The 12232-nt window shown below is 42.7% G+C and overlaps 1 protein-coding gene across 1 annotated transcript in view; it reads right to left on the bottom strand.

Annotated features, from left to right (window-relative positions):
• AK5 (adenylate kinase 5) overlaps positions 1-12232 on the bottom strand; it is a 151696-nt gene that overhangs the window by 9874 nt on the left and 129590 nt on the right. The window contains exons 11-12 of the mRNA XM_038411979.2: positions 10503-10666; positions 8256-8372 (exon numbers count right to left, since the gene is read on the bottom strand). Coding sequence (XP_038267907.2) covers positions 8256-8372; positions 10503-10666 — 281 coding nt within the window. The remainder of the gene's footprint in view (positions 1-8255; positions 8373-10502; positions 10667-12232) is intronic.

The raw sequence follows: 12232 nt of genomic DNA on the forward strand, positions 1-12232 counted from the left end.
TGATTAGTCATATAATTAAAACAAGACCAACTCTCTTCAGCAAACAAGTTATTCAATTAATTTAGCCCCTCTTCTATTTGTAATTTGCTGGCAAGTAGATTATTGGGGGGAGGGATAGCTCAGTGGTTTGACCATTGGCTTGCTGAACCCAGGGTTGTGAGTTCAATCTTTGAGGGGGTAAAAATTGGGGATTGGTCCAGCTTTGAGCAGGGGATTGTACTAGATGACCTCCTGAGGTCCCTTCCAACCCTGATATTCTATGATTATTAACAAATACAGCAGTCCCCAGAGGCCTCAATCAGGACAATGGCCTTCCTGTGCTAGGGCAAACACATACAAAAATACAGGCCTAGCCCTGAAGTAATTACAAGCTAAGAACCAGACTAGAGCTTTGAGAATTTCTTTGCTATTTGCAATTATCCAACAAATGCTTTATGCAAACACACTCCAGCTTCTGGAGTGCCCAATGTAAGTATTCAGTATTTGCTGGTCAAGCTTTGTGTAATGTGTAATTGCATGCAAATAAAATAACTATATACATACACACATAATCTTGTGTATGAATGTCCCCAAATGTTTATGTCAACAAAACCCTTCCTGAATAGCAATAAGGGGTTTAGGAATGCCATCCAATGTAATTCACTGCATTTACTCTAACAAATGTTCATAGATACTTTACCACAGTATTTGCCTGGGTCTACTTGAGATGTAACTCTCCATCCCTATGGCTCCAGTATCAACAGAGAGATGTGTTATATCACTTTGATTTATGCAGAGATGAATTGTTTCTAACTCATATAAGAAGAAACCTAGCATTGTGTGCTTCTCAAACTGTGAGGCTGCCTTCCCTGGGGAGGCTTTGACCTTTTCCAAAGGAAGCGCAAGTGAACAAGGTAAAATGAAACAGGTTTGTGTGTGTTTTGTTTTTTTTCATTCTTGGGATATGGCAAAGACAGTCAATTTCTGAATTAAAAAGATTATATTATATGTATTTATTTGTTCCCAGCTGAAAAAGAACCTGTAAAAATAAGAGGAAAAAAAACAAATTCTGAGGATGACTCCCAGTAATTAATTGTAAAGGGCAGTCATGGATGTTTCTCTACATGTTGGGTTGAGAAAGCTGCAGTGCACTTTATCCTGCAGCCTGCTCAGCCAAAAACTCCCATTGACACTGAATTTTGTCTAAGCAAGAACTGTAGGACTGAGCCTAGTATGTGATAAACTTCATGGAGATCATAAAATCATAGCAATGTAGAGCTGAAAGGGATCTTAATGGGTCATCAAGTCCAGCCTGTTGCACTGATGCAGGACCAAATAAACCTAAACCATCCTCGACAGGTGTTTGTCCAACCTGTTTTTAAAAACCTCCAGTGAGGGAGATTCTATAACCTCCTTTGGAAGCCTACTTCAGAACTTAACTACCCTTATAGTTAGAAAGTTTTTTCTAATATCTAATTCCTTTAACTTCGGTACAGCCATGATGTAACTTTTATAAAGAGGATATCAAGGGCTTAGCTGACTGATAGGTAACTATGTTACCCTGGATGGTAAACCAGGTATATTTTACTTTTAAAAATCCATGTGATTCTGCTGAGACTGCATATAAACTCACCTACTCTCTGGTATTATGTTTTTCAATATATATATATACACAGCAGTCATACTTTCAGTCTGAGTAATTTTTATTCCAAATTAATGGAAACAACAAGAAAGAACAATATGTGCGTGTCCTCAGTAACATGCTGCTTCAACTCTGTCCTGCAAACAGACAACAGAATCCTAGGGATTTAAAGGTGTGGTACACAGAAAACAAAATCATATTGATTATACAGCAACATATGCCACATCTGCAGGCTGTCACAGTGAGGTACTGAGTGCCCTCAACTCCCATTGACATTATATGGATTGAAGGTGCTCAGCACCTTATAAGAGGGTCTCAGCATCTTCCTGAATTGGGTCTGTAAGGCTTTCTCTTTTAAATTAAAAGGGACCTAATTTCTGAGATTCCTTGGTAAATGCTCTTCTCTCTCTCAGGTTCATCACAGATAACGGAGAAAACTAAAGAGCCAACAGAAGAAAATGACCTTAGGTTCAGTACATTTAAGAATGGCTAAAGTGAGAGTAGCATCTCCATCCCAGAATAAAGACCGCTATCAGCTTTGTTGTCAAGACAACCAAAGGAGTGTTTGTGAACAGTGTAATGATTTCAACACTGCAAAGACTAAATAATTCCTTGTCATTTCTAGAAGCACGTTGGGCAACTTTTTCCAAGTATGGGAGCAGCAGCTAGCAAAATGTACATATTGTAAAACAAACTCTCCCCAAAGCTCCTCCCTTCCACTCCACCCTTCTTCCGAAACAGTGGAGTGCTCTGCTGTGGATTCAGAAAATTGTATGTCAGCTGGAGCTGGCATCACTTTTGACTTTGTGCTAGCTCTGACCCACAAAACTTGATGCTCAAGACACATACCAGAACGAATCCTGAAAGTCCTGTTTGGAACATGACTATGATGCAGATCTCTCTCTTTCTGCTGCTTTGGATTCAACCAGGTTCCTACATTTAGAGCACTATGAATTCTGTGATGCATCCACCAAGCAAGGGACTACAACTCCCATTAGCCCCTTCCCCAATGCACATTCCTCTTCCTCCTGGCCAGGTAAGGGAAAAGGTCATGAATCAGGAAGGTGCCACTCCAGGCTCTGTTTGGAAACAGTGGTTGCATGGGAAGTGAGGAGCTGCAGGAAAGTTGAAGCAGCAGTCACATGGCAAACAGGGAGCTGGAAAGAAGCTGAATTCAGAGAGTCAACCCCAGGAACTGGTATGTAGGGGTGCCAACCCTCCAGGATTGACCTGGAGTCTCCAGGAATTAAAAATTAATCTTTCATGAACAATTGTGTCATGTGATGAAACCTCCAGGAATATGTCCAACCTAAATTGGCAATCCTAATTGTATGTAGAGCCATGCGTGAAATAGGCTGTAACTATCGGGTGCAGCTCTGTGTGGGACTTATGGAGGAATAGCAATGGCTGCGCAGGGCGTGAGTGCAGAGGAACCCCAATGAGACAAATTAACTAAGCCTGGCTTAGAAACCTGCAAGCACCTATTCACTTGGAGCAAAAACTGGACTGTAGAGGGCACCCCAGGCACTAGGCCTGTAGGGCCCTGACTCTTGACTGTACTGCCTCAGGGTCACTTAGCCATATATCTCAGTGATTACTGGGACCCATCAGGGCTGGTGCCTACTACACCTACAGTGCTTGCCTAGAATAACTTTCATAGTAGGATAGGCTGGGCCACTGGTTAGGATAGCACACTGGGACTCAGAAAACACCACTTCAGTTTCCTGCTCTGTCACATGCTTTCTGTGTGACACTGAGCAAGTCACTTGGGGTACACCCACATTAGGAAAAACGGTTTTATAACCACGTTAGCCAGCATGCCATAAAATCCCAGTGTGAACAAGACGGGTGTAGCTTTAACACGTTAGCACATTGAAGTAAACACCGGGTGGAGCCTAGTACAGTAGAACTTCAGATTTACGAACACCAGAGTTACAAACTGACCGGTTAACCACACACCTCATTTGGAACCGAAAGTACACAATCAGACAGCAGCAGAGACCAAAATATAAAAATAAAAAAAGAAGCTAATACAGTACAATACTGTGTTAAATGTAAACTACTTAGAAAACAATAAAAGGAAAGTTTAAAAAAAAAGATTTGAAAAGGTAAGGAAACTGTTTCTGTGCTTGTTTCATTTAAATTAAGATGGTTAAAAGCAGCATTTTTCTTCGGTGCAGTAACGTTTCAAAGCTGTATTAAGTCAATGTTCAGTTGTAAACTTTTGAAAAAATCACCAAAAGGTTTTGTTCAGAGTTGCAAACATTTCAGAGTTACGAACAACCTCCATTCCCGAGGTTTCCATAACTCTGAGGTTCTACTGAATTTATGTTGAACTGTTAATGTGTTAAAACCACAACTGTCTTATCCATGCTAGGATGTTACCATGTATTAATTACCACATGTTAGCTACCACATGATTTTAAAAAAGTATCTTCTTTCCTTGACAAGGCCTTAGTCTCACTCTGCCTCAGTTCCCCATCTTAAAAATGGGATAATACATTCTTACCACACACGGGGGGAGGGCAGTGAGAATAAAATCCATTGACAACTGAAGGTGCTCAGATACTGTAGAAAGGAGCTCAACAGTACTGCTCCATATAAGGGAAGCACAAGCTGTCCCACAATGCCCAATGATGCAGGATATGGAACAATTCTAGGATGCTTCTGAGTGCCCTCCACTCTCACTGACTCTGATGTAATGGATCTTTAGAATGTTTCCATAGGGCCACTTGCAGAGTAAGATACTACTCAAACTGTCCCTATGTAATTTACTCTTTCAGGTTACACTATCTTAGGAGAGCAGCATTAAGTTATTGATACACAGGATTCTCCCCACCCCACCTCTTACAGCTACAGGAGTGTGTAATACTAGTTCCATTTAAAATAAAAATGTGTCTGAGAGAATATGATGGCTGGGAACTAGTGCTGGGGTGCATGGATTCATGAGGGAATTAGTTTAGGGCCCCTAAGCTTTGTAATTATTTCTATAAGAACTATTCCTGAAGCTTTCTAAATAGTATATATCTTTAATACTTGTAATGATTTTCACATATGCTGTATATATACAGCCTCACCAAATTCCTGATGTCACCTCTTGTCATTCATTCAAACTTAATGCGGTGAGGAAATATTTTTAAAATGCCCTTTAAAAGAAAAAATATGACATTAATCATCAATCATGACTAATTTAAAATGTTTCAAAGATTTACTGAGTTACCTACAATCAAATTCGCCCCTGGTGGAACTCAAGTGGCTTCAGTGTTGCTACACCAGGGATGACTTTGGTGACTAGTATTTTTCAGCTAAGTAATAAATATCTGGATCTTTATATTTTGTTCCAGAAGCTGATAAGGATTCAGTGTTGTACAGCCACCAGTGGGCTCCTGCAATGCCCATAGAGCTTAATCCAGGAAACAATATCTGTGGAATTCTGGGAGCAATTCCTTCCCTGGTCCAGTCCCTACATGCTGCTCTGGCAATGAATAGGGGCTGCAAACAGCCCACAGGGGCCTGAGGGAAAACTTCCCAAGAGCAGGCACTGAGGTGGTCCATGACACATACTGTTCAGGCCATTCTGGCTTGCACCTCAAGTAACAGGCACAAAGAGTGGGCAGCAGGTTAGGAGCCTGCAGGGCTGTCTAAGTTACACTGAAGACCATTTCAGCCCCTGCAGCAGCCCAAAGTCACCTTTGTTTCCCCTTGCCCTGAGTTGTGTCTCTTGGAGACCCAGTACAGAATCTGATCTTCTGTCTCTAGCTGTCGTATCTCTCACCACTCATATGGATCCTTCAGATGTCCCTCCTGTAGCAGTGCTATGCAGTAGGTGGCCTCTGAGGATGTGCCCTTCCCTTATTTTCTTCTAATGTCACCACCTGGGTGTTAGCTCTCCAAAACTGCCAGTAAGAGGTAGGGTGACCACCATTCCCTAATTGGGCAGGAGAGTCCTGAAATGTACATTTCAAGTCCCAGTCCGAATGACCCCAGATCAGCATTTGTCCTGGATTCCCTGTGGCGCCACTTCACGCCTGCCTGAGGTGGCACCAGTCTCTTCCTGGTGGATGGACTGAGGTGGGCCTTAGCCGCCTCTTGCCATGAGGCCCCACCCCTGTCCAGGCCAGAAGCCGGGCAGTAGTAAGAGCCATCCAGGGAGCCTGGGCCACTGTGGGGATCCCTGGACCCTCCACCTGCCCTGGGTGGCACAGACGGGGGGGCAGGGACACAGGCTCGGGGCTGTTCTTGGACAACCTGGCACCCCACCCAGGGCAGGTGGAGGGTCCGAGGCTCCCCACAGCAGCCTGTGCTCCCTGGGCAGCTATTACCATTGCCTGGCTCAGGCTTGGCTGTGGGGCGAGGCCTCCAGGTGAAGAAGAGGAGCAGGGGGGCAGAGTCATGGAGGGAGGGTGGAGCTCCTGTATCTGTCCTGTTTTTGCATTTTGAAATGGCAGTCACCCTAGTGAGGTGTGAGTTAAATGGTGGCCAGATATGAGAGTGGAACTCACTCAGTTAGGCCACTGCAGGCACCTCATCAGGTAACTGGACTCTGACTGTGCATTCTGCACATTAAGAAGGCTGAGGTTTGAAGTGGGACCTTGGTGATCTGTTGGCAGCTCAACACTACCAGGTAGCTCCCCTTTGGGCAAGCCTGTAGGAGCTCTGCTAAACTTGTCTCAGCTGGAAGTTGCCCTTGGCAGCTTTTACACTCAGCTGTGCTGATCAGTGCCATGGGGCGTTAATTGGACTATTCAGTGTTAAAGTATAACTTCCATAAAGTATTTTGAGTTTTCCCAGCTGCATGGGACACCAACAAAGCTGGTGGGTACAGAGTTCTGGACTCTGATAACTGAAGTTCTCTGGGTCTGTGAATCAATATTTCAATTTAAGGAATCATGATTACTACCTCTGTTGCTCTCCAATAGAACTTTGATGTGCTAGAGATGGCTCTTTGGAACTTTTATTAAAATTTTACCACCAAACTGAAGGGATGGCTTTCCTGCCTTTGATGGAGTCAACCCCTCCCGCTATTACTGCCAGCGAACTTTACCTCTTGGGATTCTGCTGAAGATTAAAAAAAAAAAGAAAAATCCAAACAAGCAGCCTTTGGAATGAATCTGATGGCATCTTATGTCAGCCTGTTCTAAGTATATTCCAGGGTAGGATAGTCCCTCCACCTCCTCCCACATCATTTCAAGTTACACAGATCAAACACAGATGAACTATCAATATACTGAGTAGGAGCCTGAGCCTGAAAACCTTTGTTCAGCTGAGCCTGAAAACCTTTGCTTACTTACACTACTGAATACTCTATTTGCATCAGAAAGAACTACTCATTTGAGTAAGGGTTTTTGCACTCAGATCCTATTTCAGGTATAGTCACTTCTAATAAGTGCAATCACTATAAGTTTATTTGTCCAGTGGTGCTGCCCCTTTCCCCTTGGATACAGAGTTTCTCCAGTCCTGACCACTGCCCTCCCAACTCTGCAAAGACATGCAAATGCATGTGGAGCTTATCAGAGGCAGAGAGGGAACATTTTTGTGGGAGTCCCTTTGTTAAATTGGCACATGCTATTGGAAAGAGACATGGGAGAATTACTTAATTTTGTGCACAGGGAGGCATTAATGGACCAAAAATGAATCTGTGACCTGCCCAGCTTTATTGCTAATTACCTTGACTGGATGCTGAAGCCATTTCTCCCACCTCTTATGGCTTTTGTGACTCTTTCGTAATGAACAGAATCTATATAAAGCAACTAAAGGTTCATGGGAGGAACTCGATGACTCAATAAGTCTTTACAACATTTTAAATCAGTTACAAGACAATGTGTAGAGTGAAGATGTAATATAATGGAATACATAATTATTATCTTCCTTCAGGATATAAACTAATCAGCCACTCCTGTTCTGCTTTTTCACTGTTGTAGTGAGCTTGTGCAAATTCAGTGCAGGCTTTAGAGAGAATGGAATATTTTCTGCAGGCTCAGAAATCAGTAATTGAGACTTCTCTGTAGCTTTTTGTGCATAGTGAAAAAATCAATAGCTTCCTTAATCTTTGTAAACTACCACATAAAAACGTGCAAAATGCCCTTTTATGAGTATTTCAGCATGCTGCCTACCACAATAATTTGGCCTGTGCTTTGCTCAGTCACAGTAGTTGCAGGCACTGAGAGCTCTGACTCAACCTAAAGAAAGCGCTTAATAATGATGATACATGCATCGCATAGTGCTTGAAATTCTGTTACGCCACATTGCCTTTCAATGAGAGATGCAGTAGCAGCACAAGCAAACTGAAGGTATAGCTATAGGGAGAAAAGTGACTCTCTGAATGGCAATGTCTTACTAAACAGAATTGCTCTTGTCTGTATTTAATGTAACTTAAATGGCTAAAATCAATTTTTATTTCTTCTGGCACTGCAGAGTCCATACAATTGGGGAAGCAAGTTGGATTCACTGTATTGCTGGCATTCCAGATCCCCAGTGATCAATAACAACTCTCTACTCTCTTAGCCAACAAATTGGAACAGTGGCTTATAAAGAGTCATATCTGTCAAAACTAGGGACCCGAGTAGCTGATTTGTGGGTCAGATGCAAGTTGAATTTTAATATCAGCAATGATGGTAAATAACTAGATGTTCACCTTGCATTCAAATTCTTCTCCTTGTTTCAAGTCCCGGGGATACCCATCAATCAGAAATCCCTTTGTGTCTCCTAAACTGGCAATCATGGCTTCCTTCAGTAGTGCCAAAACAATATCCTGTATGGAAGAAAAAGAATTCTTTGGTTACTAATAAATATTACTTTAAAGGGTTCAGTTTTTACACATGGACTTTAATCCTATGTCTTCAGGAACTACCATAACTCTGCTTTGCTTCGAGCAGGTCCCTTGAAAGCTGGCTTTTTTTCCCCTAGCTGCCCATGGAGAGGATAGTTTGCCATGGGGAGAAATAGCTTTCCCTCAGGAACAGCTCTGTTACACAAACCTAGAACCAGGGTCAGAACAAAACCTGTTCTGAATTTTCCAGAATCTTTCCTGTTGTGATGCACTGTTGTTGTGGGACATATCTGAGCCTCAAAATCAATTTGGGGGCTGTGACAGACAGACACGATCCTGTAATAGCCAGAACAAACCTTATGGAATTAAGATAAACTTTACTGAAGCAAGTTAAACCATACTGAATTTATACATTTGGAGTACATTGTATTAAAATGCAGTTGTGTGTGTGTGTTACTATGGCACCCTATGCACCTTCTTTAGTTGGGAGGGGGGATGCTAATGTAATTCCTCCATTATCAGCCCTTTGACACCCTCCCCCTTCCCCCGAGGTCTGTATATACTAGTTCAAATCAGATTCTCCAGGAACCAGCAAGCAAAGAAATGTTTTTTGGATAAACAGCCTGGTTTTAAACTGGCTGATGGTCTTCCTCCTGATCCTTCAAATGGACAGGACCCTGGTCCATGCGGGCCCCAATTATTAGCATAGGGTTGAAAGGACTGGACCTACTGAGGTCCCATAAAACTGGGTGCTTGTGCTGAGCTGAAGCTGTGAAGAACTGGTAACCACAAAGAATCCCCTTAGGTGAGGAGCTGAAGAACTGCTTGTGTCAGAATCCAACTTAGGGTTAGAGTTAATTCTGGTAAGCTTATTAGCGTGTGTGTGTGTGTGTGTTCTTTTATTGTTTTTAATATGTTTTCTCTGTAGTGTTTTTACCTTAAGAATAAAGCAGGCTTGCATAGGAAGTGCTGTGTGGTAACTTATAACTGTAGCAATTACACCTAACCATCTCTGATGAGAAAGCAAGCAGGTGTTGTTGGGCAACCTGTTTGTGCTGGAAATAACACAATGAAGGCAGGAAGCTGTGCAACCTGGAAATACCCAAGTCAGAAGGGAAAGATACATGGGTCCCCATGCAGAAAGGCAACAACTGAGGGGCTGGAAGCCTGAGTATTCCCTTGCTCGATCACTGAGGGGATATACAGGTGCGGTTGCCCTGAACTGTGGGGACCATGAAACTTCATGACATTATAATGATACTTCACAATCTGATTGTATTTTGACACAGCATCACATTGTGTCAATGCAATGTCATGGTATCTTGCTGTAAATGACAAGAGAGTTTGTCCCATCAGACAAACTGGGGAAGATAACAACACTAAGCTAGACCCAGTACTCCTTTTAATTTCCTATGGGCGGCATTTCTTGATGCCTTTTATTAATACACACATCTCTTGTTCTGACTGCACTTGCTGCACATAATATTATGCCTGATTCTGGCCTGCAGCCTGGCCCATTTATGCTGCTCAAATGCTGTAAAGAATCTCTCCCGCCCCTCCGCCCCGCATCTAGGAATTATTGCAGTTCAGAGGGATTTCATGGCCACAGCCTGGAATAACAGCCCCTACACTCTTCGCATTCCCCATCAGTTGGCACTCAGCTATTCTGGGCTGCCTGCCAGTTCCTTAGGGAGCCATTGCAGTTAATGTAAATTAAAATAGTTGCTAGGAATGCTCCAATTTACAAGGAAGGTCATATCAGCTCTGGGACTAGCCCAGAATTTGGAAGCTGTAAAAGCGGCATAAAGTTCCCTTTGCTGCTACTTCTGTGTTGCATCTCTTGCAAGGTGTAGCATGCAATCTGGCCCATTGTGTTTAATAATTAATCTGCCATAGGGAATATATGGGTATGGTGTGAGAAGGGATAACTACGTCCCCAGAATATAAAAGAAAGAGAAATGCCATATATCTGGGAATTAGGGATCCTCTCTACCAAGCTCTAGGCTTATTTCCCCTCAGATGGGAATACACACCAATGCAGCTTTCCTATTTCCACACTTTTTGAGGGACACCCCATTCCCCCTTTATTTTTCAAACGAAACTGCAGCTTACTCCAGGCACCAGTTCGCCACATTCCATGCTGTCTTTGATCAGTTTGCTCCTCTCTGATGATGATGTTAATTCATGTCGGAGGAGGTCACCAGTGGACAGATGTGTAAATCCGTATTTCTGTGCTAATTGTTCACACTGGATTTCTTTGCCAGAGCCGGGACCACCTTCATGAGTGGGAAAAAAATCTAGAGTTAGAAAAAGAAATTGCGGGGAGCTGAGCAATTGGCCTTTTTATCAATCACTGCAGTTGGGAAAATGTAATGAAAATAACATGACTTCTTGTACTGACTGGGCGATCAAGTACATAGTTAGTTAAAGCATTCTGTGCAGAAACTGCCTGGTAACATACTGCTATTAAGTAACACTGCTGAGAAGAGAGCAAGCCCCTTGATTGAGCTTTTTAGCTCTTAAAATAAGTTGTTCCTCCTTCTCCCCTTTTTCTCTTCATTATGTGGTAACTATTTGGGGGACCAGAAATCAGTGTAACTTTTAGTGCCATTAACAGATTCTCCTTTCACACTGATTTCACACTGGTGTACCAGTGGAAGACTGTGGAATCAGCAATATAACTTAATGGTAGTAAATTACCAGGCAGAAAGTGCACAGAATTTCTTAGCTAATTAACTGTGGCCTGAAGGCTCACCCAGTACAAAAAGTGATGGTATTTTCTAGTGCAGAGATGCACCAATAGGTAGCAGAAGATTCTGCCCGCCCCTTCCCCAGGGGGAGCCAGTTTCTTTTGTGGTTTGTCCATTCCAGTGGCAGACAGAGTAAACTGGAAGCTTTATTCATTCTCCTCAGTGCTGAGAGATACTGGTTTGTTCTCCAGATGTATCACAGAATGGAATGGCAAGCAAGCCCAGGAGTTTGGCTGGCTTTGCCTCCAATGGAGGGCTTATAGCTCAGCAATGGCTGGACTACATAAACAGAGGATCTTTCTGCCTATGTTTGGTTTATTATCTAACCTAGTCCGGGCACAGGCTGGGCATGGGAAGCAGGAAGCCTGTTTCAGAGGCAGGGATCAGGTTACAAGAAAACAGAACATAGTACTGCCAACCTCAAGCCATCAAAAATCATGTCATATTCCCCAAATCATGAGATTTTAAAGAAAGTCAGAAAGAAATTGTGTTTTGTGGTCTGTCTTTTGATTTTTGAATGAATTGAATTGAAATGAATTGAATTGCCAGCCTGTGGGATGGGGAGATATGGGTCTGGGGTTGCTCAATTCTAATTGCTCAATTAGAATATTTGGGTTTGGGGAGAAGCTGGAAGCTCAGCAGCACCATTAACAGGCAGCATTTTATACAAGTCTGTGTAACTGGACCTCAGCTGGGTCTTCCAGGGTGAGAGCATCTGCAGGAGGCACCAAAAAAGTCACCTTACTCTGTACATTTTGGAGAGGTGGTAACACTGTCATTGTTGCACATGGGGGTAAGGGAAAGTTCAAAAATCAAAAGACAGCCCAAAGTCACAGTATAATTGTTAGAAGTAAAGTTCATGTTTTGGGTGTCTGACTCACAATTTTTGAACGTTTGAGGTTGGCAATCAACACTGTTAACTCTTTAGTATCCAGATATTATGCATACTACTCCATTATGTGACTGAGTCCAAGATTCATCTATTTTTCTTTATTGATTGCTTTTAGTGGATGAATATGAGCTGACGCACTCATGAATTTAGCCATCAATCCCCTTCAGGCACAAAAGTATCCATGTTCCAGGCCTTCACAT

The sequence above is a fragment of the Dermochelys coriacea genome, chromosome 8, assembly GCF_009764565.3.
Source record: "Dermochelys coriacea isolate rDerCor1 chromosome 8, rDerCor1.pri.v4, whole genome shotgun sequence".
NCBI lineage: Eukaryota > Metazoa > Chordata > Testudines > Dermochelyidae > Dermochelys > Dermochelys coriacea.